At 37.0% G+C, this 23,179-nt stretch overlaps 2 protein-coding genes across 7 annotated transcripts; one reads left to right on the top strand and one right to left on the bottom strand.

Moving 5' to 3' along the window:
• Positions 1-5,783: 5,783 nt before the first annotated feature.
• On the bottom strand, positions 5,784-10,754 carry LOC104435889 (protein REVEILLE 8). Of its 6 annotated transcripts, XR_005552176.1 has the most exons (11): positions 10,440-10,754; positions 9,990-10,047; positions 9,779-9,902; positions 9,534-9,692; positions 9,293-9,418; positions 9,093-9,202; positions 7,454-7,513; positions 6,780-6,874; positions 6,560-6,666; positions 6,243-6,360; positions 5,784-6,108 (listed from the first exon to the last, which is right to left on the bottom strand). XR_005552176.1 is itself a non-coding variant. In XM_010048589.3 (9 exons), the coding sequence occupies exons 1-8, from the start codon at positions 10,613-10,615 to the stop codon at positions 6,788-6,790; spliced, it is 900 nt and encodes a 299-aa protein (XP_010046891.1). In that variant the 5' UTR covers positions 10,616-10,754; the 3' UTR covers positions 6,249-6,666; positions 6,780-6,787. The 6 variants fall into 6 exon arrangements, 1 of the variants encoding a protein (XP_010046891.1); XR_001987031.2 differs by lacking the exon at positions 6,243-6,360; XR_001987030.2 differs by lacking the exon at positions 6,243-6,360 and having other exon boundaries at positions 5,784-6,100.
• A 4,872-nt stretch (positions 10,755-15,626) lies between these two features.
• LOC104435897 lies at positions 15,627-17,477 on the top strand. Its single transcript, XM_010048599.3, has 2 exons — positions 15,627-15,855; positions 16,977-17,477. The coding sequence occupies exons 1-2, from the start codon at positions 15,687-15,689 to the stop codon at positions 17,243-17,245; spliced, it is 438 nt and encodes a 145-aa protein (XP_010046901.1). The 5' UTR covers positions 15,627-15,686; the 3' UTR covers positions 17,246-17,477.
• The last annotated feature ends 5,702 nt before the right edge of the window (positions 17,478-23,179 follow it).

The following is a 23,179-nucleotide window of genomic DNA, read 5'->3' as shown; positions in this document are numbered from 1 at the left end:
CAACTCTAGAGGTTTATAATTTACTTAAGATAAACACAAACATTAACCAATTGATTTTGTACTTTGCATATGAGAAAACTTCTCTCTCTTATATGATCATCTTGAATTAAACTAGATTCAAGTCGTGAGGGCCATCCCAAGGGCATCATGGTAGGACAGGATTTAAGAATCGTGATTCCCTTTGCATCTCCTGTAATATTAGTAAGAACTACTTCCAATTTTTTACAGAGGTAGATTTTTATTTTTATTTTTATTTTTATTTTTTTGGGTTTAATTACAGAGGTAGATTGAACATGCCTTTTGTGCCACACCAGAGCTCAGTAACTTTTCCAGAGCAGACATTGGAAAAACATATAATGGACAGTGCTGATCCACCTCCTGCAAACAGGTAATTCAACAGCAAATGGAAGCACTTCAGTTTCTCATTCACAAACTTTATAAAATTACACTAAGAGGGTATAAGGCACTCTTATGATACATATCAACAAGCTTCATATTAATTTGAGAAAAAGCCTAAAAAAACTATAAATAATGCTCACTGTGACATATTTACCATGAAATTCTTTGTTTGACATCAAAAACTCCAAATTGCGCTCACCGTGACAAATTTACCCTAAAATTTTTCTTGTGATATTAAAAACACCAAACTTGTACCTGTATTCAATATATATTCTCTATTAAGGCTTTGTTAGATGATTGTTTAGCCAAATCAGCATCTTTATTTTACTTAAGCTAGGTGGGCACCATGTCAGCATTATTTGCTTTATGGTGTCCATGCAGACAGATTTTTAATGATTTTCATTAATAGATTTTTAACAAAAGGTAAATGTGTCACCCATGTATAAGTTTAGGTTTTTCTATGCCACAAAAAAAAAAGTTTAAGGTAAATTTGTCACAATGAGTATAGTTTAGAGTTTTTTGTGGCTTTTACCCTATTAGTTTTTACTTATACAAAACAAATGCTTAGTGATAAGTTCCTCTTTTGCGCACTCCCTACTCTAAGAGGAGGAAAGGGATGGAAGGAATCAAACATTTGGCTAGGAAACTATTTGTTCATGACAAGACCATCCTGTTTCCCTTACAACCATACTACTCTTTGTGTTCATGGAAGAATATTTTCACTATTTGGCTAGGAAACTATTTGTTCAAATTCTTGCTCCTAGACAAAGTGTGCGCTCAGTCAAATAATTATTACCTTGAGGAACTACATAAACGACAGGAAAAAAAAAGAAGTTTGTCTCTCTTGAGAAAAAGTAAAGTATCAAATTGTCGATGCTACTAGTGTTAGACATGATTGCAAAGAGAATAGAACCATTTGCATCAAAGCAACACAAATTCCACAAAATCAACAACTATGAGGGCATGCACGATACTGTTCGAGTGCATAGAATATTCATTGAAGATCTTGTTAAACTAAGACACATCAAAATAATCCCAAGGAGCATCGCATGATTCTGAATACAATTCGGTGCTGACTTCAAATATCTAATTGTTCGATTCTTTAAAAAAACAAGATTCATGTCAGCTAGCTAGAGAATGGGAAATTCATCCAAACAAACCTAATTCTATTACACTTTTGCCAATTTAGTTTTAAACTTTACAATTTTACCAATTAAGTCTTAAATTTTTTCATATTTTGTCAATTAAATCCACTCGGCCAATTTTACCCAGAAATCACTATGGACACTGGCCGTCCTACGTAGCATAGTCAATGCTAACGTGAACAATTTTTAATAGTGTTTTAATTTAATTTATTTTTTTTTTTTTTTTTTTTTCTGATTTTTTTCATCCTTCCTTCTTTTGCTAGCCAGATGCTAGCCTCAAGCGAACCTTGCCCTCCCTAGTGAGGCTTGATCTCGCCGTCACTAGACAAGGTTGGCCTCACCGCCCGCCAAGTAAGATTGAGCTTGTCGGGGGCAAAGGTGGCAAGGCTTGCCTTCCCGGTGATCAACGGATCTCACTAGCCCTCTCCTTTGGCTAATCGCTAAGGCCTAACAACTAGCTAAAGAAAGAACGGAAGGAAAAAAAAAATAGAGAGAAAAGGAAAAATAAAAAAATAAAATAAATAATTAGAAAAAAATTAAAAAAATTATTAATAATTGTCAACGCTAGTACCGATCAAGCCATGTAGCGTCGACTAGCATCCATGTTAGCGATTTTCTGTCAAAATTGGCCGAATGAAATCAATTGCCAAAACGTGAAAATGTTGAAGATTTAATTAGTAAAATTTTAAAAAAAAAAAAAAGGTTTAGGACTAAACTGCTAAAAGTGTAATAAATTTATGACTTTTTAGACAAATTTTCCATTGGAGAATGAATTGTAGTGACTATCGTTCTTGTCCTGAGTTGTGAGGATTTCGTTTCAACTTAGAGAAAAGCAAAAAAACGTAAACAGGAAGGGGAGAGGGTGACATCAGTACATTGAATATAACAAAGTTATATGTCGTACTCTTTCAGTAGACCATCCAAGTTCACAATTTCCAATAAATACTAGGGGTGAGCAATGCCACAATTTCGAATCGGCCAGTTTTTTGGTTCCAAATATTTGAAATTGGCATTGTTCAGCCTAGTTCTAGATTTTGGAGTGGAATCGGACTAAATCACAATGCACCCGAATAGGGTAACCAATAAAAAACAAGAGACATATGAAAAAATTTCCACTTTATAAACTGTCTAATACGCAAACAATGTCAAGAGATTTCACTAAGATCTGTTCGCTGAGCTAGTAATTTATTGCCACACAAAAGGCATCGTTGCCTTCAAGAGCGTCCAACAAGAGGGGAAGTGCACGTAAATTTGGATCGCCATACCAAGCATAGCCTTGGAATATCAAATTCCATTCCTTTACTAGTAAGTGTATTTGTTTTATGTATTATGTATTCACAATCTATCTTTAATTTTTGAGAATCTTATCATGTGTTGATTTTGTGCTATTCTTGTCGCGAAAACAACGATGAATTGAGCACAATTAAAATTAGAAATCCCATGAATTTTTAATATTAACTTTTTTGGATATTTTATATTTATTAAGTATTTATTAAATTAAAGAAAAATATAAGAGCAATGATTGTATCCCGATAATATGATCATCGATCAATAGGAGCAACACTTGCTAATAGTAACTTCCTTTTAAGACTACTAGTGGATTCAAGTCTTATTGTGGCTATTAGTCATAGAGAGTGGATGTAAGATTAATTATAAGCTGAACCGCTAGAAATCTCCATGTGTTATCTTTTACTTGCTCATTATCATCTATGCTGATGGTACCGCATGTAATTGTCATTATTAGCATTAGTTGATTTCCAAGTGTTGGCACCTGGTATTTATCCATCTATTCCTACTTGTAATATCTCCTATCTTTTCACTATTAGCATTATTCATTACTATGGACATTTGTTCATCAATAGCACATGCATATTGATCTACAATTTGTTTTTGTTTAGCTTGTTATATTCAACAAATGCTTTTCATAATTTCCAAATAACCTATTCACCCCCCTCTCTAAGTTGCATTATTAGCTTAAACAATCGGTCGAAACGAGTATAAGTCACTAAATTTGTATTACGTATAAATGGGTCAATTTGAGCTAGATCATTTTCGATCCAACTCAGATCTAACTCAACCCACCCATTGGACCACCTTAAGTGTTACTAATAATGAGCCTATGAAGATACCCACAAAGAAAAACAAAAGGAACATTACCCACAAAATCCTAAATATATTATATGGTGGCCAATTCAGTCTAATTTTTTCATTTTTTATTTTGCCAATTTAATAATAAACCTTTGACGATATTCCAATGTAGGTTTTTTGGTAAATTTTGGCTAAAAATCGTTAATGTAGATGTCAGTCATCTTATGTAGTACGACTTGCACTGATATTGATTATTTTTATGATTTTTTCAAATTTTCCAATTTTTTTCTTTTTTTTCCCTTTTTTTTTTCTCTATTTCCCTCTATTGGTAGTCGGGCGTTGACAATGGTCAACGGAGGTCACCACCACCCACAGTTGGGGGCGACAAAGCCCTCGCCAATAATTGCTAATGCCTTGGCGATCGATGGAGAGAAATAGGAAAAAGGAAGGAATTTTTTTAAAAAAATCTTGTAAAAATTGTTCACGAAAACATTGACCGTGTCATATAAGAAAGTCAACAATTTCCATCAAAATTGGCCAAAAAAAAAAATTACAATGACAAATTATTAAAAAGTTTAGAACTATAGTGGCTAATTTGAAAATTTTAAGATTGATTTGGTCGTTGCACGATAGGTTTATGACTTTTTAGACAATTATCTTGAAAGATAAAAGCTATATAATACATAATCTTACATGTTGTAAATATTGAACAACTGCATTTAATTTTGAGAGGCAGCAATCACATTGAAAATACTATTTACTCAATCGAGACATCAAGAAACAATCAATTTCTGTAGCTCATTCATAAGCAGTTAAATACCTCATAAAAACAAACGAATAGAGGACTTAAGCAAGTCCTTAAAAGTCTCATGGGGAAAAAATAGATGGAAGATCCGCTATGAGGTAAGAGACCCTGCAATGTCACCCCCTATTCTCACCTCCACGGGAAGATAAAGATAGAAGGGGAATTGGAGGGCTTCACGGTGGTGGAGGTAGACATCACGTTAGAACTTCGACCCTGGCTACTATCGGGTAAGCTGATATAGTAACCACCTGCGCCTGAAGTGAGTAAAAGCATGTGAAATCCTGCTGCAGAACTGGCTGCCTTATGGCAAAGTCAAAGAACCGACTACTAGGTTCTGTACCCCCAGCTCTTTGACTTTGCCGTAAGGCAAACGAACAGATTTTACACATGTTAGGGCTCGACACCGCAGCATGATATCAAGTGTCCACTCGGACCACATAAGCAGTTAAATACCTCATAAAAACGAACAGATTTTACACATGTTCAGGGCTTGACACCGCAGCATGATATCAAGTGTCCACTCGGACCACAAAAGCCTATGTAAATCATTTTGTCTTGTCCAGTGTCCACTTTGGATCTAGTTCGTGGAAGTGCTGGTGTGAGCGCAACCACATTGCTCCGACAAAAGAATCGGGAACGATGAGAGATAATGTTTTCTATTGGAAGAAGATGGAACTGTTCACCCGCCGGCTTCCACTTGCTCGCACGAGAAATAAATCGATGGCAAGCACTCCGGAAAGTTCAAACGTTAAAATTAGAAATGTTTAAGATTGCTTTTAAGGCATTGATGCGCCTGCCTTCTCAGTTGGACCCAGCTCATACGGGGAAAAGGCGATTTCATAGTAATATTAGTCCCGTTCTACCATAGAGTGGAGTATATGAAAATTGTTACCAATTTGTGACAAATGAAAAACGACGCCCATCGGCGGCATGTTGCACCACGACCAATTTACGCTTCTCCATTGTACGTGTTAGCATGGGTTGCCTTCAGAACAAATGAAATCTTCAATCGTCCCATTCTTACCTCTTTCACCTCCCCACCACAACGGTTGTCCCATTCTAAGCAATCTCCCTGTCCTGCTAATAAGTCTCGCCATTCTATTTCTCTGTGAGAACCAATGAAGTTTACGAAGATTGATCTACAAAATTGATTTACTAAAAATGCGATGTGGCAGCCTGTAATTTAGTGTTAAATATGACTCATTTGTTTAAATGCCCTTTAACAGTGTTCCGCACTCGGTAAATCAATTTTGTAAACTAGTTTGGGTATATTTAGTATTTCTCTTCTGCTGCAGTATCCATGTCAGCGAAATAATAAGCACAACCAAGTATGGCCTAAGGCCAAATTATCACAGGTCACATTCTTTACAAGCTGGCTTGAATTTTTGTGTCCAATTGTTTGTGTTGTCAACCCCAACAACCAAAACAGATAGTAATTTTCTTCCTTTACGAAATTATTCGCCAACATGAAGAGAATAAGAACTGCTCTTCCTTTTATTGGGGTAGACATTTTAATCTAAATCAACCAGCCTTGGGCTTGTTTGCTTACCTGAATTGCCAGCTAGTTGAAGGATGCTGCATTTTTCATCCCTTGCCACGTCAGATGCCCATCGCTTGATTGATGCTCTAATCGAAGACTTGTACCAGGAAGTGTTCAGCCTGCCTAATTATCTGTCGGGATTACAATTTGCATACAAAATTTGCAATGAATCCTATCATCTTCCAGTTTGCATAATCAAATCTGCCATTAGCTGATCTAGATGGAAATTTTACAACCTGAGCACAGTAGCACTTGAAAATCCTACCTATGATAGAAGATACACAGCAACTCAAATTCCTCCAATTATTAGTGAGACAGTACAAGGGCAGGTTAGTGTTCAAGTCCCAAAAGAACAAACAAACGTACTTCAACCTCCACATTCTCTGTATAGATCAACACACAGGAAGGGTGAAGCATAAGGTTTTATTAAAGACAGACAATCTATTTTGCATGTCAAGAGTAACATTGGACATTTCTAAGTAGATACATAACTGCTACCAAAAAGCAGAGTCTTGCTACATATACACACTTCCCGGATCACATGTTATATAGAAGCAAGCAGCATATAAGATCCGTTTGCACCTGAATAGCCACTGGCAGTCTGGCGACCCCCTGCACCTCCAGGTTGATGCTGCAACTATGCAGGTGGGGCTTTGACATCAAAGGGTGCTGCTTCAGAACCAATGGGCCTACAAAAGAACAGTCAAATTTCAAGTGAGCAAAAATGGAAAGGAAGAAACAGTATGAAATAGGAAATTAATTCAATGAGGAAGAAGCACGCCAATGACCAAGTTGACCTTACCAAGCAATTCAACATGTCAGATCGCTCTGTACAACATTTTCTAATGGAGCACCTACAGTTTTGGTATTCACATCATAGGATGACAGCACCTTCCTCTGACAAAATCAATTAGAGAAATTAGTCTATTTCTTCAGGCATAATTTAATAACACGGTGGCGTCAGGATTCTGAACATGTTAATGGGAAAGTGAATCACAATTCCAACACATGGAGATACAAAACATAGAAGGGGACTACTATGTGTTATCATTTCCAACAATCAATTGTTTCACTTTGTCAAGTGGATGGCACAAACAGCACTTGCAAAATTTGATTTGAAGTAAACAAATCAAATCATCTAGAGCTTAGAGGTGACTTGATAATAGAAGGATTCACATAGTCCACTAAGTGTGACAAGGCTTAGTTTATGGTGGTGGTGTTGCTGTAAACAAATTAATTTGTAAGAGAAGCAGTAGACTGTAGATCACCAGTTCATTTGGATCTTATTCATGAACAGCCAGTGCAAAGATATTATTGCACTTGCAGACTTATGATTAAACAGACTAGCAGTGACATGCATCTACTGACAAGCTACTGCTACATTATTACGCAACAAAAATGAGATTCTTAAATTTCCACTTTTGTTACCATGCAGGTTTAAGATCTCAATTTATCTCATAGGAGTTCAGTACTCACCACTGGTACAAAATCTGGACTTGACAAATTAAAGGTGAGGTTCCTCATCAACAATAGAACCTGCAAAACAACCCAATGTATTAATATTAATATGTATAAAAGTGAAGGTCATAATCAGCTGAACAGCCAATCCAGGGTCACACATCCACATATATATCAGAGTTTCTCTTCATAGCACAACAATCTCTTGAACATGCAAATGTCATGGATATAGATTAATTGTATGTCAAAGTGATTAACTATCCAGACAAATCAGCATTTGCAGCATTTATGTTGAACTGAAGTCCCCACAATGATGATGAGGTTACAATCACAAATATAACCTGATGGATGTTGGATTGCTCCAAGAGAACAAAAAGTAGAAGTTGACCAGAAAATGGGCTTTTAAACATTTAATGCAACAATCAAGGAAGCCCCATAAATCATCTACAGGGGGAGATTCACTTCTCCTTATGAAGCTTATTCTGTCTTACTCTAACCCCTATCCTCTCTGATAAGTTTGCCCCAAGTTCCTACTGCAGGTTCTTTCTTTGCCAAAGTTGAGTCACCCCGATACATGCTTATCGACATAATAACTAGCAACTGTCATTAAACCTTGAAGCTTCAGCTAAGAGCCACTGCTTTGCAATCCCAATTGCAGAAATTCATAGTTTAATAGCAAAATTCGCACCAAACAACCTATTTAGACAATTCATTTCGGCAATTATAGTCACACGCTTTAGGCATGATCAAGTTCTGGTAAAATATCCACCAATTACAAGGGCTTGGAGCAAGTACATATATTTTTGGTAAGTACAACAAAGCCAAAATGAACTTCCCAAGATAAAGTGATACAGAAGAAAAATTCGTGAAGCAAGGTTTACTTATCCCTTATGTCATGACTAATTTATCAATCAGATGGTGATGGAATTCCAGGCTGCAGTAGATGCTTCATCAAGTTCGCAAAAACTTTGGAAAGTAGAGAAGTCTCAAGGGCATATAAGATCACCAGGTGGATAGTGATTCTTAAAATGATATATCCAAGCTTATACAAGGCAAGAAAAAGCTAGATGGCTACTACTGACTAATCAATGGTTGGCTGTTAGCATAGGTGGTGACTTTTGTCAGGCGACACCTTACGACCCAGGTCATCATCAAGTCATAGTCATAGGTAACTAACCACTCTATTACCTATCCAAAAGGCAAAAAGGCATTTACTTCAGATCATAAAACAAGAAGACTCAAGAGCATGAGATCAAACCATCCATGGCACATCCATATCCACAATATCAAACGTCAGCAGTCTTTATCGCCATCCACATAAGACAACCCAAAAGATGTAGACCAAGTAATCACATTCCTCACATGCAATTCAATAAAACCACTCATCCAAACCCGAGCAACAATGCACAAGCACACCCCTGAGCATACCCTAATGTATCCCAAATGCACAAGGGTTGAATTTTATAAGAGGAAGAAAGCATCAAAGGCCACATTTTTCTTTGAAAAATGCCATCATCTGAACTGCCTCCAGAAAAAAAAGTTATATTCTTCCACTTACAGTATGACCTCCACTAGGTTGTCTATCAAATGTGCATGTTCTTTCACCGATGCAGTTTAATGAAGAGTCATTAGCTAAGATAAAATACAACTGACTTACAGTTTCAAAATTGATAGGGTCCATTTCCTTTAGCTTTTGCACATGGCCTTTGGCATTTGGATCAAAGACACTCCCAATGAAGCCATATACTTCAGAAAAATCAGGTATCCCTATATAATGTGCAAAATAGAAGAGATATGACATGTGCATAGTCTGGGAATACCGACTAAAGTACATATGACAGTGGTTCGAAGGGTTACCATGCATTACGGGTGTTTGTCTCTGTTGTTTAGATATCTCCGAGCTAGATGGCGTTCTACTCGAACTTCGGACACCAGCAGCAGTGCTGCAACTAACCCTTGATGAGCCCTTTGATCCAATATCAGCTGAATCGGTAATGTTTTATTCCATAATAAGTTCTGGAAAGATCCCTTCGACAAAGCTAGTATATAAATGGCATTTGAAAGAAATACTCAAAAAAGTGTTGCATGCCTCCAGCACCTTGGAAATTGCTAAACTCATCCTGGCTTAATATATTATTGCTGGATGCATTGTTTATGAGCACGGATGCATCATCCCATGAAACATTTCCTGGTGTAATTGTAAAAGCAGGATTTGTTGAAGAAGGCTGGGCCATGGATGCTTGCAGCGGCACTAAAACTAAAATAGCAGAGTGTATCAGGTCAAAAGGCAGACACAGAGTGAAGTATTTTGGATAATTTACATGTTACTCATGAGAAACACACCATTTTTCGATGCCTTTTGAGGGTAGGGATGAGCAGCTTTGCGTTTAGGACGAGGAGGTGGAACATGTGCAACTGCCCCATTCTTTTGGACTTTCAAGAAGTATTTCTGGGCATGGCTTCGGATCTATAAGACGAATCATGTATCAGCTGGCAACTAGAACACGACTTGCAAGGATATACGATGAATGAAGCGTGACTCATGTCTCCAGACCTGAATGACAGTCTTTGAGCCCACAAAATCCTCAATTTTCTTCCAATCGCGGTCAAACCTGGACAACCAAACAGACACGAAACAACTCAGTCCAGGAATCCGCAACACGTTCGATACAATTTGAAGTAAAATACTACGATTAATTCCCAATCAAAACCTATGCGAAACAAACTACCGGTCCTCGTGCAAAATTTACAAGATACGATCCCGTCCACATTTAGTCGAATCGAATACGCGAAACCAACCGATCAAAACACTAAAGCGAGTACCAAATCAAAACAGAACCACACGTACGCTCGAAACCGACCGACGAAACAGCATAACCAACATACTGGAAAGAGTCGAGGTAAATAATGATTCTCACGACACTCTGCCTCCATCGAGGGGACAGTAACCAGCTAGGCAGCGAGGCAGGAAGGGCTATAACAGAGGAGGCGAGAGGAAACGTACAGCTGGAGGGCCTCGAGGAACTTGTCGTGCTCCTCCTCGGTCCAGCTCTCCCTGGACTTGGTGATCGTGTAGGGCTTCCTGACCTTCTTGCCGCCGTCGCCGCCCGCCGCCGGCGTGGTCGCCGACGTCGTGGAGGTGGCCATCGACTGGGGGTTGGAGGAAGCGTTGGAGTTCATGGCAATCCGGAGAGGAGCATTCGCTTTCCGCTTCGCAATCGCACCGAACACGAACAGAGGGAAAAGGAGAGAGAGAGAGAGGGAGGTGGTGGTACTGGTGGTGCTGGTACTGGTGGTGGTGGTGGTGAGGAGTTAACGAGGAGGAATTGAGAGATGAAGGTTTTTGTGGGGGAAACAAATGGGGACCTAGCGATGGAGGAGGGATGGGGCCCGGGGGAGGTCGCTGTGGGTGATCCCAGGCCACGCGTTCCTTCCGTCCCACTGGGCTGTTTCGTCACGCCGATTTTGATATGTTGGACCGGTACGATGAAAAACTCTAAAGTAATATTTTTATAATAAGTTCGTTCTCAATTAATTTTTTTTTATAATATCTTTTATTAATTCTCGTGAAATTTCACCTTTAAGTTATTGGATAAAATTATATAAAATTATCAAATTTTTGAGGTTTTACTCTTATATTAATTTATAAATTTTTCGTGATATTAATTTAATTTAGGTTAATACCATAAAAACTCCAAATTGATATACCCGTGAAAAATTTATTCAAAATTAATTTTTTGACTACCAAAAACCCCAAACTGATACACCTTTTATAAATTTATCCCAATTAGTATATTTATGATGATTTCCATTAAATTTTACTTGTCAAATTACTAAATTTAATGACACGTGATAGTTAACTAAGATACCAATTTAAAATTTTATTCTTTTTTTTTTTTTTGGTAAAGAATTTAAGATTTTATTCTTTGTTTGTTATAGTTATATAATTTTTGTGATTTTTTGTGGTATTAGATAATTTAATGAATGATATATTTATCACAAATGTAAGGTTTATGATTTTTTTATTATCAATTTATTATGTCAGTTTTAGATAAATTTATTACGGGATAAGTTTTGATTTAAGTAAATTTGTTATATATTTATTAATTTGGGATTTTTTGTTGCATTACTTTATTTATTTATTTATTTATTTTCCAGTTAGGGGAGAGGGGGCTTTGGCGTTTCGCGCCATGGAAGAGCAATACCGCGAGGCGGGTTCACGTGCGGATCGGGTCCACTGCCACTCCCTGCGCCTGCAACGTAAGCGGCCGTTGTCTCATTTGACTCTCGCTGGATTCGACGGAGGGGATCCATCTGGCTTGACTGTGATTGGGGGCATAGGATCGGAAGGACCCCAACCCCCGCGCGCGCGCTCTCTCCGCGTTTGTACTTTGTAGGCTCTAGTCAATTAACAAGACGTACCGACCCGAAAAAAAAAATTAACACGACGACCTCTTTTATGGAAAAATAAGAAAAAAACAAACTGACGTGATGACAATTTTTGTTTTCTTCTTCTTCTTTTCCTTTCTCATAATTTGGAGTCACTTTCAATTTTTAATTTTTTTTCATCATGTTCAAATTTTGTGTGTGCTTTGAATCAGTTTAATGTAAGTCTCTCAAAATCATTTTAATTAAAGTGGCATTTAGATTCTCTTATGATTTTGACATATTTGTGTAATAGTTTGAATTTCATAGAGACTTTTCACTATCTTAAAAAGTCCAAACAAACAAATCAATAGAGATTTGTAGACCCGCTAAAATGACTTGAAAATATAGGGAAGAGGGTGGCCTTTTCAACTCTGCAAAAAAAACCGACTTGACCAGTGAAAGGTGAATAATCATTTTTTTCTTTTTATTGGTGTCGTAATTGAAATATTGAAAGTTACCTAATCATCCGACTTCACTCGGCTTGACTTAACATTACCTCTTAATAAGTGAAGTAAATTATTGTTTTAGCTTTTTGCTTGTTTTTCTCTTGAAAAAACAAAAATCACATAAAATTTTTAAGGCTTGTCGGCCAACATATGAGCAATATTTCAATGAGATGTAGTTCGTGTAATATATATTTTAAAAATCAGAAAATTGATATAATAATGCAATTAGCAAACAGGATAAAGGACAAAAAGTGTATCTTAAATGGGGAAAAATTAGAAGTTAGGTGTACAAACCTGACAATTTTTAGAACTTGTCCTGTCCAATGTCAAAATCTGATGCACTGACAGACCTATTGTAGATGGTTCTATAAATTCACCATCAATGTATTATTAAAACTAAAGGAAAAAAACTCAATAAATTTAATAATGAGGTTAAATATAGGTGGTCTTTCAGTTTATTTTCAATTTCCTTTCCTTTGTTTTGTTGATGATTCTATTGATTTCACACGGAAATAACATTTTCTTTTTCCTTTGGAGACTAACGTTGGATTAATGTGTCAAATTATAATTAATATTTCTCGATTATTTGGTCAATTTGGTGATGATCTTCTGCTTATTGATGAAAAAGCATAATAATCGCGTACAATGATTAATTTTGATGATAGCATTTAAGTTTTAACAAGATTAACAAACTTATCATAATGTTCTCTCTTTTTTTGTCTAATCTTAATGTTATCTTTCAATTATCGAAATCGATGCATAAATTTTCTAATTAGTGGTTTGTTGAAGAATATTCATTGCTTAAAAAATCTTTATATAGTGAAGGCAAGAGCTATACATTGAAATTACATGTGTTTTTAGTTTGAATTCAGTCTAGTATGATTTATCAGGCTTTCGCCCCTTTTTGATTTATGACTCTGACCGTATTGACCTAAGACCGCATTCAAAGCCCGACTCAACCCATGGATTGCGGGGTCTAATAAACATGGCGTCTTTTGATTGTGCTTGCTTTAGGAAGAGGATGAAGAAATCATCAACTCCCATAATTTCACTAATTATTCAATAACATGTTTTCGTTTTTCTTTTTGAGCAACTTTATTTGTTCAAGTTGTTACTTCTTTAGAAAACTTAATGTAAAAGTGCTTATGTTATGGGAGTCATCGTGCACGTGAAACAAGCGCCCCTTCCATGCATGCATGCTTGTTTGTTTGTTTTTTTTAAGAGCACCTTTTTATGAGAAGAATATATAATATTTTCATATATTTTCATAAAAATACAAACGAAAAAATTGCACACCACATAAAATCATAATCAAACAGATCGAAAGAATTTATAATGCGGACCTACCAACCTAAGGGTAACAATGTGCACTGTGAAGGGATAATCGAATAAGATTGATTATGGCACCGATACTCTTCAACAAAGAATTTTGAAAAAGGAAATTGCCGTACAAATGGTGTATAGAAATGGGTTTAATACCCTTAAAAGACTCTCAACTTTAGCTCAAATCTCAATTCTATTCTAAACTGTTTCTCCTCTCATAAAAAATCCTCAACTTTTGGTCCAATCTCAATTTTATCCTAAATTTTTTATCATCACATAAATAGCCAAAAAAATTTACTTGAGTTTCATATCTATTTCCATTGACACTTTATCTAAAATTGCCCTTGGTGATATAGCATCTCCATGTCATTGCTCTAATTTTATTTTCAAATTTCATATCAAAGAATGTGTTTTTAGAGGTAATTTCCAAGTCAACCCAAAAAGTTCAATAAAATCTCAAATTTGAGTAAAAACTAGAGCAATTAGGATCGACTTTTCACAATTGCTCTTAGTCTTAAAAGAGTTTTCCTTCCATCATGCTAGAGGAACTTTGATTTTGTGCTCAGTTTTCAATCTCCCATACTCAGGAATGTTCCATCTCTCACGGTTAGAAAGCTCGTGCTTGAGATACTCAACTTAGGATGTTCAAACAACTTGCTCAGGTGTTTTCTATTTCTCGGTTGTCAAGAGAAATTTTGAATGAAGCGTTAGCGGAACAAATTTGGGACTCAAGTAGACGTTGGTGGCGTTAGAATTGAGACTGTACTTAAGGTTAAGGATTTTACTAGAGAAAAAAAGTTTGTGGTAGAATTAGGACTTGTTCAAAGTTTCTTAGGATATTAGGCCAATAGCAATGAGATGAAAAATAATTCAATCTCATCAAATGATCATGAGTCTTCTTGAGTTATTGGATTAAAAAATTAGGAGCTTTTTTTCAATCAAGATAATCATAATTTATTTTTTAATGTCTCAATGCTTTTGAATTTAAAGCTTACAAAAATTTTAATTTTTTTTATAAAGTAGGTCAAATTTTCAAAGGCCTAATTAAAAAAATCCCAAATTTCAAGTCCAATCTCAAAGTAGTCCCAAATTTTTTTGTTTAAATTTTTTTCAACTTTCACTTTGATCTCAAATCTACTCACGTGTCTAAAAGTCACTACTAGTTTAGGGCTAGATAGATGTTCATTATTAGAACCCTTGTCTTTATATAACAATAGTCTCATGATATTGATAATCTTGAAAAAACCGGTGATAATTTTCTAGAGGAATGATTGAGTGATGATATTTGATTTATTATGAAAATAATAACCTATTTTGGATTATAAAAAATTAAATAATAGATAATCATAAATTATTATGGGATCCATTTTTAAAAAAAAAATTATGATTTATAATAAAATGTTATTTTCATCGTAGCCAAAGACTATCATATTAACAAAACCCAATTTTTTAACATGTTTAATATTTTCTTTTGTTTTTTGGGATATGTTCAGCAGAAGTCCTAAAACTTGTCAATGAAGTGCGATTGAGTCTAAAACTTACAAAAATGCATTCAAATCCTAGAATTTGTCAAGTTGGTTCAATTGAGTACTAAATTTAGCTTTTCCTTTTTAGTTTTTAATCTAATTTGTAAAGATTTTAAATAAAAAATAATTTAAAAAAGCCATGTAAAAAATAAAAATTCATTTAAAATGTGACATTAGCGCCACGTCAGCAATTTCCGTTAACTTTCTTGACGGTGTTAACTTTAGGATTTAATTGAACTAATTTGACAAGTTTTAAAACTTGATTGTACTTTTTGTAAATTTTATGACTTAATTGCACTTCTTTGATAAGTTTTAGAACTTATACCGAATATATCCCTTGTTTTTTTGTTTGTTAGTCAAAAGAAGAGCCCTCCAAAAACTTGACACGTGTCAAGTTGGTGACGTGCAAGGTTTGGGCACTCGCCTGGCCTCTCGATCTCCTCCCGACTTCCATCTATCCATCCATAATCCCAAGCCCAACTTGCCGGAAGCGAAAAGAAATTTTAGTGGCTGCAGCTGAATCTGCAGATGCAAATGGATATTCTTTCTCGAGTCGGGACCTCCGTATCCCAATCCTTCTGGTCGCGAAAGCGGTCGTCGTCCTCGTCATCTCCCTCATCCTTCTCGCCATTGAGGCCCTCGTGCTCTCGAAGGGAACCGCAGCGAGACGGCGGCGACGACGACCGCGGCAAGAAAGGTTCGCATTCTGTCCGTCTTGCACTCGCTCGACGTGCGCAGAGACTTCTGAGGTCCCATCTTTCTTTCTTTCTTTTTTTTCTTTTTCTTGTTTTTTGTTTGATGATTTTCTGCGTAGTTGTCTTTATGGAATGGACTTTGCTTTGACGAGAAATCTAGACAAGGGCGTGTCGATTTTCTTGCCCTGTTTTTCTTGTGTGGACGCTGTCTTGACGATGATGTGCGCTTCACTGGTTTCCGGGTCTTGCATTTCCCCGTGAGAACGATGTTGTAGGCAGTAAATGTCGTAGCCGGAGAAAGAGTAGGAACAAGTTAGTGAAGTGAAGCGTATGTTTTGGAATTGTGGAGAGGAGTGAGGTCCTCGAGCTCGACATGATGGAATTGCATCTCCCCGTGAGAACGATGTTGTAGGCAGTAAATGTCGTAGCCGGAGAAAGAGTAGGAACAAGTTGGTGAAGTGAAGCATATGTTGTGGAATTGTGGAGAGGAGTGAGGTCATCGAGCTCGACATGATGGAATCACCAAAGACAGAAAAGGGTGGTACAGGAAGTGCAAGAAATTTTGAAATCATCTCGCGTTTCACGTAATGAAGATGAGTTTTATTTGCTTTAATCCTGTTTGGGGCTCGTTGTCGTCATTATTTTGGTAGCCAAATTTTGTTTTAAAGGAGCGGGACGTTCTGAAGCACTTATTAAAGTTTGCCACAATCTTCAATTTCATTATCCGGACTAATTTTTTGAGTTTATGTGCCGGTACTGTCTTGAAAAATAAACAAATGCTTCGAAGAGAAACCCTTTGTATTCTGTAATTTGTTCATTGCAGAACTGGAAATGAACTTATACTTGTACAGCCCTTTTCTAGGAATAGTAATTCGTGATTTTATTGGCAACAAATCTGTCGGAGATGATCTCATCTTACAGTTTTACTGCCCTATGTTCTGGTAACAATGATCCCATTTCAAGTGATTGAGCCAGCCTATGACCATTCATGCTCATGTTCACTTTCATTTGTTCGAATCATGTCTAATTTAATGTTTGGCTGCATAAACATCATCTCGTCTTAGGTCATTCATTGAGAAACGGTTCCTGGATTCCTCTTAATGTAATACTTCCACTATTTTAGGTGATAAGTTCTCAACAGACTGGGATAAAGCATGGTCGAGCTTCAGAAAACAGGGGAAGAAAAATTTATTTTCCGGGTTCTCGCCAAATAAATATGTGAGTTGGAATCCAAGACGGTCGGATTACCCCCTCTCAGAGGAAGTTGATCCCATTAAGAGAACAGAGAGATCGAACCTCATGTTGTGGACCAGTCCTAGGTTTACACTGGTGGTAGCTATTTTAATTGTCACATTTCTTCTGGTCTATACTATTCTTGCACCCATTAAGTGACTTCTTATAACTTCCTTATAGAGGCTCATTCTGTAAACTTGGCTGTAAGTAATGAATAAATACTACCTTTTGTTTCCCCTGTTTATAGATAGAGCTATTATCATGCAGTAAATCGCGACGCGAACTGTAAAACTTGCACCAGTATATTCATGAGCTGCGATTGCAGTTCTTGTGGTGAGGTGAGATCTTTTGATCGAAAGGATGCTATATGGTAACCCGTATTTGAACAAAAGTAAACAAAGACGCATGTACTACTGCACATACACATAGAAATGATCATGATTTTGTAACATGTCTTGGCATGTCCAGAAGCATTTTCTGTTGATCAATATATATTTCCTTAAAACATACCTTGAGGGAGGAGTGGAGGGGTTCTGTCTGGTTTCTATGGTGCCTGTGTGGATGGAGAGCTGTCGAACAGGGCGGACAAATTTGATGGTGGTCAATGCCAAGAGGATGGCTTGACTTCTAGCTTATTCATCTTTTGTACCTTTATACTCTTGGTGTAGGAGGTTCTGTCTGTGTCATGGTTTATTGGTAAAGGCAAGGTTTCTTTCTCTGTGTTTTGGGAGTAGTTGATGCAGGAGAAGTTTGATCTGTATCAATTGCAACTTTATGCAGTTGGCATTTCTCTGTTTTAGTGGGTCCTCTGCTCTGGAGATTATCAAGAAAGGGAATTACATACATATACTTGATGAAGTAAAACTAATTTTTTCTTATTGCAACGACTAGAGAATGCATGCATATATCTGCTTGTTTTCAGAGCGAGATCTTATATACAAGTCAGATGTATTACCTGACCTGGATAAGCGGTTTGTTGGAACGTGGCTTACTCTTATGGAGTGGGGATACTATTAAGATTCTCTGTCATAGATAGGCCTATTGATGTTGGTGGTTTCAATTTAACTTGATATCCCATATATAATAGTGAGTTTTTCCATCTACCATTCTTCTCCATGGCCATTGACAGAAAGAAGATGGTTGTCTTGGGTTTTTGTACTGGCGGTTGAGCACTTCAGGTAGACTCTAACTGGGTGATCTGAATCCACGAGCAAAACAGATGGACAATTCCAACAGGCTTCCGATAGGCTAAACCTTTGAGTTTGATCTTCATTAGAGGAACTGGGTAAATTTGTAATTAGCACATACATCTCTCTAAATCTGAGCTCTAACTGGTGATGGATAAAAAATATAAATGCTCTGATGTGAGTTTTAATTGGTGATTTAGCTCATAGTGGCAAAAGGATCCCAAAGGTCGTCAATAACTTTACTACTGGGTCTTCTAGAAGTTCATCTTCTTTGTTCAAGACACAGTAGTGTGAATGCTCATCTCATTTCCACCTACAGGGTCCTTTTCATGAGATAAACTGAATCCCGGAGGTACAGAAGAATTTGCAAGCGGGGCCTGGTTTGTCACATTGCTTTGAATTCAACTGCTGGTTTTTGTCATAGGAGAAGGGAATCCGAAGGTTGTGTCTTTGGAAGATCATGCATGACTTGAATGATCCGGTAACAGGGTGTATCTTTGAAAGATTTTCTGGGGGATCTCATGCATGATTTGTATGATTCGGTATCTTTTGCACGACTTGACCCAATTTTGTTGTTGATGTTGAACTAATACGTTCACAACAGGTGCAATAGTGAGGACAAACATTAAACGTTGTCTTCGTTTCTGAACCTTTACTACCCAGACCATCAATGACGAGCATGTATCTTCTGGCAGTTTTACGTACACATCATGTTATTTCTGTATTGTGTTGTTCTCGTGTAACATGAAAAGTCCTCATTTAGAAGTCTTGATTTTCTTCTGCTTTCCCTTTCAAGAGGAAAACAAGATCGCCCGATTGGATTTTGTGTTTCCCTCAAAATGAACAGCCAATGTTTTCTGCCTTCATGTTCAGACTTAAGTTATCAAAAGTTTGTCATCACATGCAAGGACGAGTGAATCTAATGGTCCCAACTACTGTCTATATTTTGCCAGCAAATGAGCAATAACGAGCAGGAAAGCTCATGTCCCGTAGCTTCTTTGTCTTGACTAAAAGGGCGGGTCAATGATCTTGACCTTCCCCTGATTAGGAATATATACCACCCCCAATTTAGCCCTTCTCTCACTCCGATTCTCAGACCATCACTCCAGAGTCTCCATCTGCCGAAAATATGTGCTTATTTGCTAAGCCTGTAGGCAACAGACCAACAGAGGAACTCAAGAATGGGAAGAAGAGGCTTCCACCTAGGAGAGGTTGCATTAAGTCTTTGATCGTATCTGGTGTCACGGAGAAGCTAAGTCAGTTGATTTTTCGAAGAAAGAAAGAGATGCCTGCACAGGTTGAATGAGCGGTCCCGTCAGGCAGTTTAGCGGAGTCCTACGAAAACATAGATGTTCCTGTATAGTCTCTGATATCCTGCTGTTTCCTCTCCCTTGCTGTGTCTACTCCTGGTACATTTAATTCCATTGTACTTGCGCCATGTACCAACTTTGTTGTTTTTGGAGTTGCGGTTTACTTTCTTAGTGTTTGTTATCCGCGACTTGCAAGTTGCTTTCTTCGCGAGTGTTGTACATTCCTCCGAGTTGTTACAAATTTATTTTGGGCATCATTATCTCTATATAGGTTCGAACTTAAAGTTTCCAACGGCCGCATTTCCTAAAGTTCTGTTCATTCTACCAACGAGCTTTCTTGCACCAACGGATGATGATGCTGCTATCCAATTTCCGACGTTCTTTTGTAGATAAATTTTCGAGGCGTGTTACCTGGCAAGACATGAGGAAGTGTTTCATGAGTGTTTGATGTATATCGAAATGACTTTGGATCGACAGATCTGATGGGTGGGTAACACTCTTATCAATTAATGATGTCGGGCGATCTTCTATACGTAGTGTTGGTGAAAGCATCGTCTAAGGGGACTTGGGATTTTCATGTATGCTCGAGTTAAGAACTTTAAGGTTTTTTTGAGGAGTGCCAAACATAGTTGACAGACCTCGTCAAGCTTTAGTGAGTATTGACTGCTCGTTCTTTAGCGGGAGGGGTTTGGCAACGGAGCACGTAGGGGAGAAAACATAGGTCTATCAATTGTTTGATTTTATGAAATATAAGGAGCAAAGAAACACAACTAAGTGGATATTCTAATGTTTTTGTCTGGTTGTGACATAAAATATACTTGGGGAATTGGAGAAGTTCAAACAAAATGAAGCACGTTACCTCCAATTTCTGAAGGTGGCAAGAAAAATCTCTACATCCTAAAGTGCGCTCCTTGATAAATGAGTTTGGGGATGTATTTTTGAGTGGTTTATCCCATGGATTCCTTCCCTTGGCCAGATTGACTAAATTAGTACAATGTGAAAATGTTTAGGACTAAATTAGTCAAATTAAAATGTTTAGGACTCAATTCATACCAACATCAAATGAAAAGATTTTATTATGCCTCTTTTGAGAAAACAAAAGAAAAAGAAGGCCATCATAGTGGTGGTTGATCAGCTTTCTCAAATGGCTCATTTTGTTCCGTGTCACAAATAAGATGATGCTTCCCTCGTGGCCAAACTGTATTTCAAGGAGATCGTTCACCTTCAATTAACCAAGCCAATTTGGTGCTTATACAAGCAAAGAGAATTCGGCCATAACATTGATCCAATAAATCCAATAAGGAGAAGGCGTCCAAGATAAAATTTCTAAAAGTTTCCGGATAAGGCAATTCAGCTAAGTCAAAGCTGGAGAATTGCTTCCTTATTCCTATGTCTGTAATGTTTTTATTTATGTATTTACTGTTTCCTAGATAATATGCCTTTAATATTTCTTTTTATATTCTTTCCTAGTTCCTATGTCTTAGTCCCTCTACAAACATGAGGCGCATTCTTGATTGTAAGCATTCAAAATTTGAGTTGATAATATAGGAGAATCCCCTCAAGTGAGTGATTCGTCCTGTTTTTTTCTATCCAACTCTTTATCCTTAGTGGTGAAACAATACTTCATGTTCAATGGTAAGCCGAAATTATTTTCTCGCAAATATACCAAACACTCTTCATTCCACCAAACGCGTTGAACAACTTCTCACAACCGACCACACGACATTTTCTGCCTAGAACGTCCTTTTCATGAGACACACTAAATCCTGCAGGTATGGAAGAATTTACAAGTAAGGCCTGTCATCACACATCACGTTGAACTTGACTGCCAAATTGTCGTCGTAGGAGGAGATTGCATCTTTGAAAGATTTTTGTGGGATCTCATGCATGATTTGTATGAACCTGTACCTTTTGCATGACCGGACCTAATTTAGTTGTTGAATTTGAATTAATGCTTTTACAGATGCAATAATGATGACGAAATATTAAACCGTGTCTTCATTTCTGTGCCTTTGGTTGGTACCCACATAATTACCGACAAGCATGATTCTTTGGTAATTTTCAGGTACACATCGTGTTATTATTACGTTGTTTTTATTGTACGAATTCTGTATGCAACATGAAAAATCCTCCTTTTAAGAGTCTCTAACTTCTCCTTTCCTTTCCAAAAGGAAAAAAAGAAAGGAGCCAGTTACAGTGCCTGATTAGTTTGTGTTTAATACAAAGTTCTATGGGTTCAATTGCCCCGCTAAATGGGAAAAGAACAAAAAAAATGTCTTAAATCTATAGTATTAGTATTAATTCAGTTTCAAATATTTTAATTTAATCAATTTAATCCTAAATATTTTCACAATGATACTAATTCAGTCCATCTGGCTAAATTTGGCAGGTCGGCATTGACACGGACATCGGCTGGTCGACAAATGCTAACACGGCAATTTTTAAATAATTTTTTTTTATTTTTATTTTTTCAAATTTTTATTATTTTTTCATTTTCATTCTTTTTCTTTTTCCTATTATTCCTCTTGGCCTTCTTCGACGGTGGCCAGCGAGGGCTTGGCAGTTCTCACGTAGTGGCCATTGAGCCTCACCGGAGGTGCACCAGTCATTGCAAGGAATCCAAGGAAGAAGAAGAGAAAAAGAAGAAAAAAAAATTTAATAAAATTTTTGAAAAAAAAAAAAAATATTAAAATTTTTTATGTCAGTGTTGGTCGAACAGCTAGCATCTACGTTAATACCGGTCGGCCAAAATTAGTTGGATAGACTAAATTGGTATAATGTGAAAATATTTAGAACTGAATTGATCGAATTAAAATGTTTATGACTCAATTTGTACCAACATCATAAGTTTAAGACTTTTTTAGTAACCCCTTCCCAAATTGTCAAAAGTTGTCATCACAGCAAGGACAAGTGGAATCTACTGGTCCTAAAACTGTTCATATTTTGCCAGCAAATGAGCAATAACATGAGAGCTGCATCTTCTGAAGCTTCTTTCTGTTGACTAAAGTGGCAAGTTATTTCTCTCAACCTTTCCTATGGTTCGAATTTATAACACCTCCGGTTCATCCCTCTCTCTCCACCCAATTCTCAAACCATCACTCCAGGGTCTATCTGCTGAAATTATGTGCTTATTTGCTAAAAATGCACCAAAGCCCCGAGAATGGGAAGAAGAGGCTTCCACCTGGGAGAGGTCATATTAAGTTTCATTTATCGTATAGGATGTTATGGAGATACCAAATAAGTTGGTCTTTCGAAGAGAGATCTGTAATGCTTGGCAGGTCGATTGATCGGTTGCGGGTCAGCCATCCAGCCATGTTCCTACATAGTCTCAGGGTCCAGCTCCAATCAACCAAGATAAAACAATCGATTGTTTTCATCAGTTTATGTCCGTGCAACGAAGATGAAAAATCATAATAAAATGTCGATTCGAATGCGAGACCTGAAAAATGAGCTGAAATTTTTGGTTATGCATGCTCTATATTGTGAATACGATCTTAACTTTGCTTTTGACGAATCTATCATACTTGTGCATCGTTCGTAAAATGTTTATCTCCACGTGGGGGTCTTACTTCATATCATCAGTTTCTGTTCGTTTT

The sequence above is a fragment of the Eucalyptus grandis genome, chromosome 1 (assembly GCF_016545825.1).
Source record: "Eucalyptus grandis isolate ANBG69807.140 chromosome 1, ASM1654582v1, whole genome shotgun sequence".
Lineage (NCBI taxonomy): Eukaryota > Viridiplantae > Streptophyta > Magnoliopsida > Myrtales > Myrtaceae > Eucalyptus > Eucalyptus grandis.
The sequence above is the reverse complement of the archived record's forward strand: the minus strand, read 5'-3'. Positions and strand labels throughout refer to the sequence as shown.

Excerpts from the sequence above, each read along its gene's own strand:
- LOC104435889 (XM_010048589.3), bottom strand. The coding sequence starts at position 10,615 with ATGAACTCCAACGCTTCCTCCAACCCCCAGTCGATGGCCACCTCCACG. Across the intron at positions 9,693-9,778 it reads TCAAAAGGCATCGAAAAATG|TTTTAGTGCCGCTGCAAGCA; the intron begins GTGTGTTTCTCA and ends CTGCTATTTTAG. Across the intron at positions 9,419-9,533 it reads TGAGTTTAGCAATTTCCAAG|CTGATATTGGATCAAAGGGC; the intron begins GTGCTGGAGGCA and ends TTACCGATTCAG.
- LOC104435897 (XM_010048599.3), top strand. The coding sequence starts at position 15,687 with ATGCAAATGGATATTCTTTCTCGAGTCGGGACCTCCGTATCCCAATCC. Across the intron at positions 15,856-16,976 it reads CGACGACCGCGGCAAGAAAG|GTGATAAGTTCTCAACAGAC; the intron begins GTTCGCATTCTG and ends CCACTATTTTAG.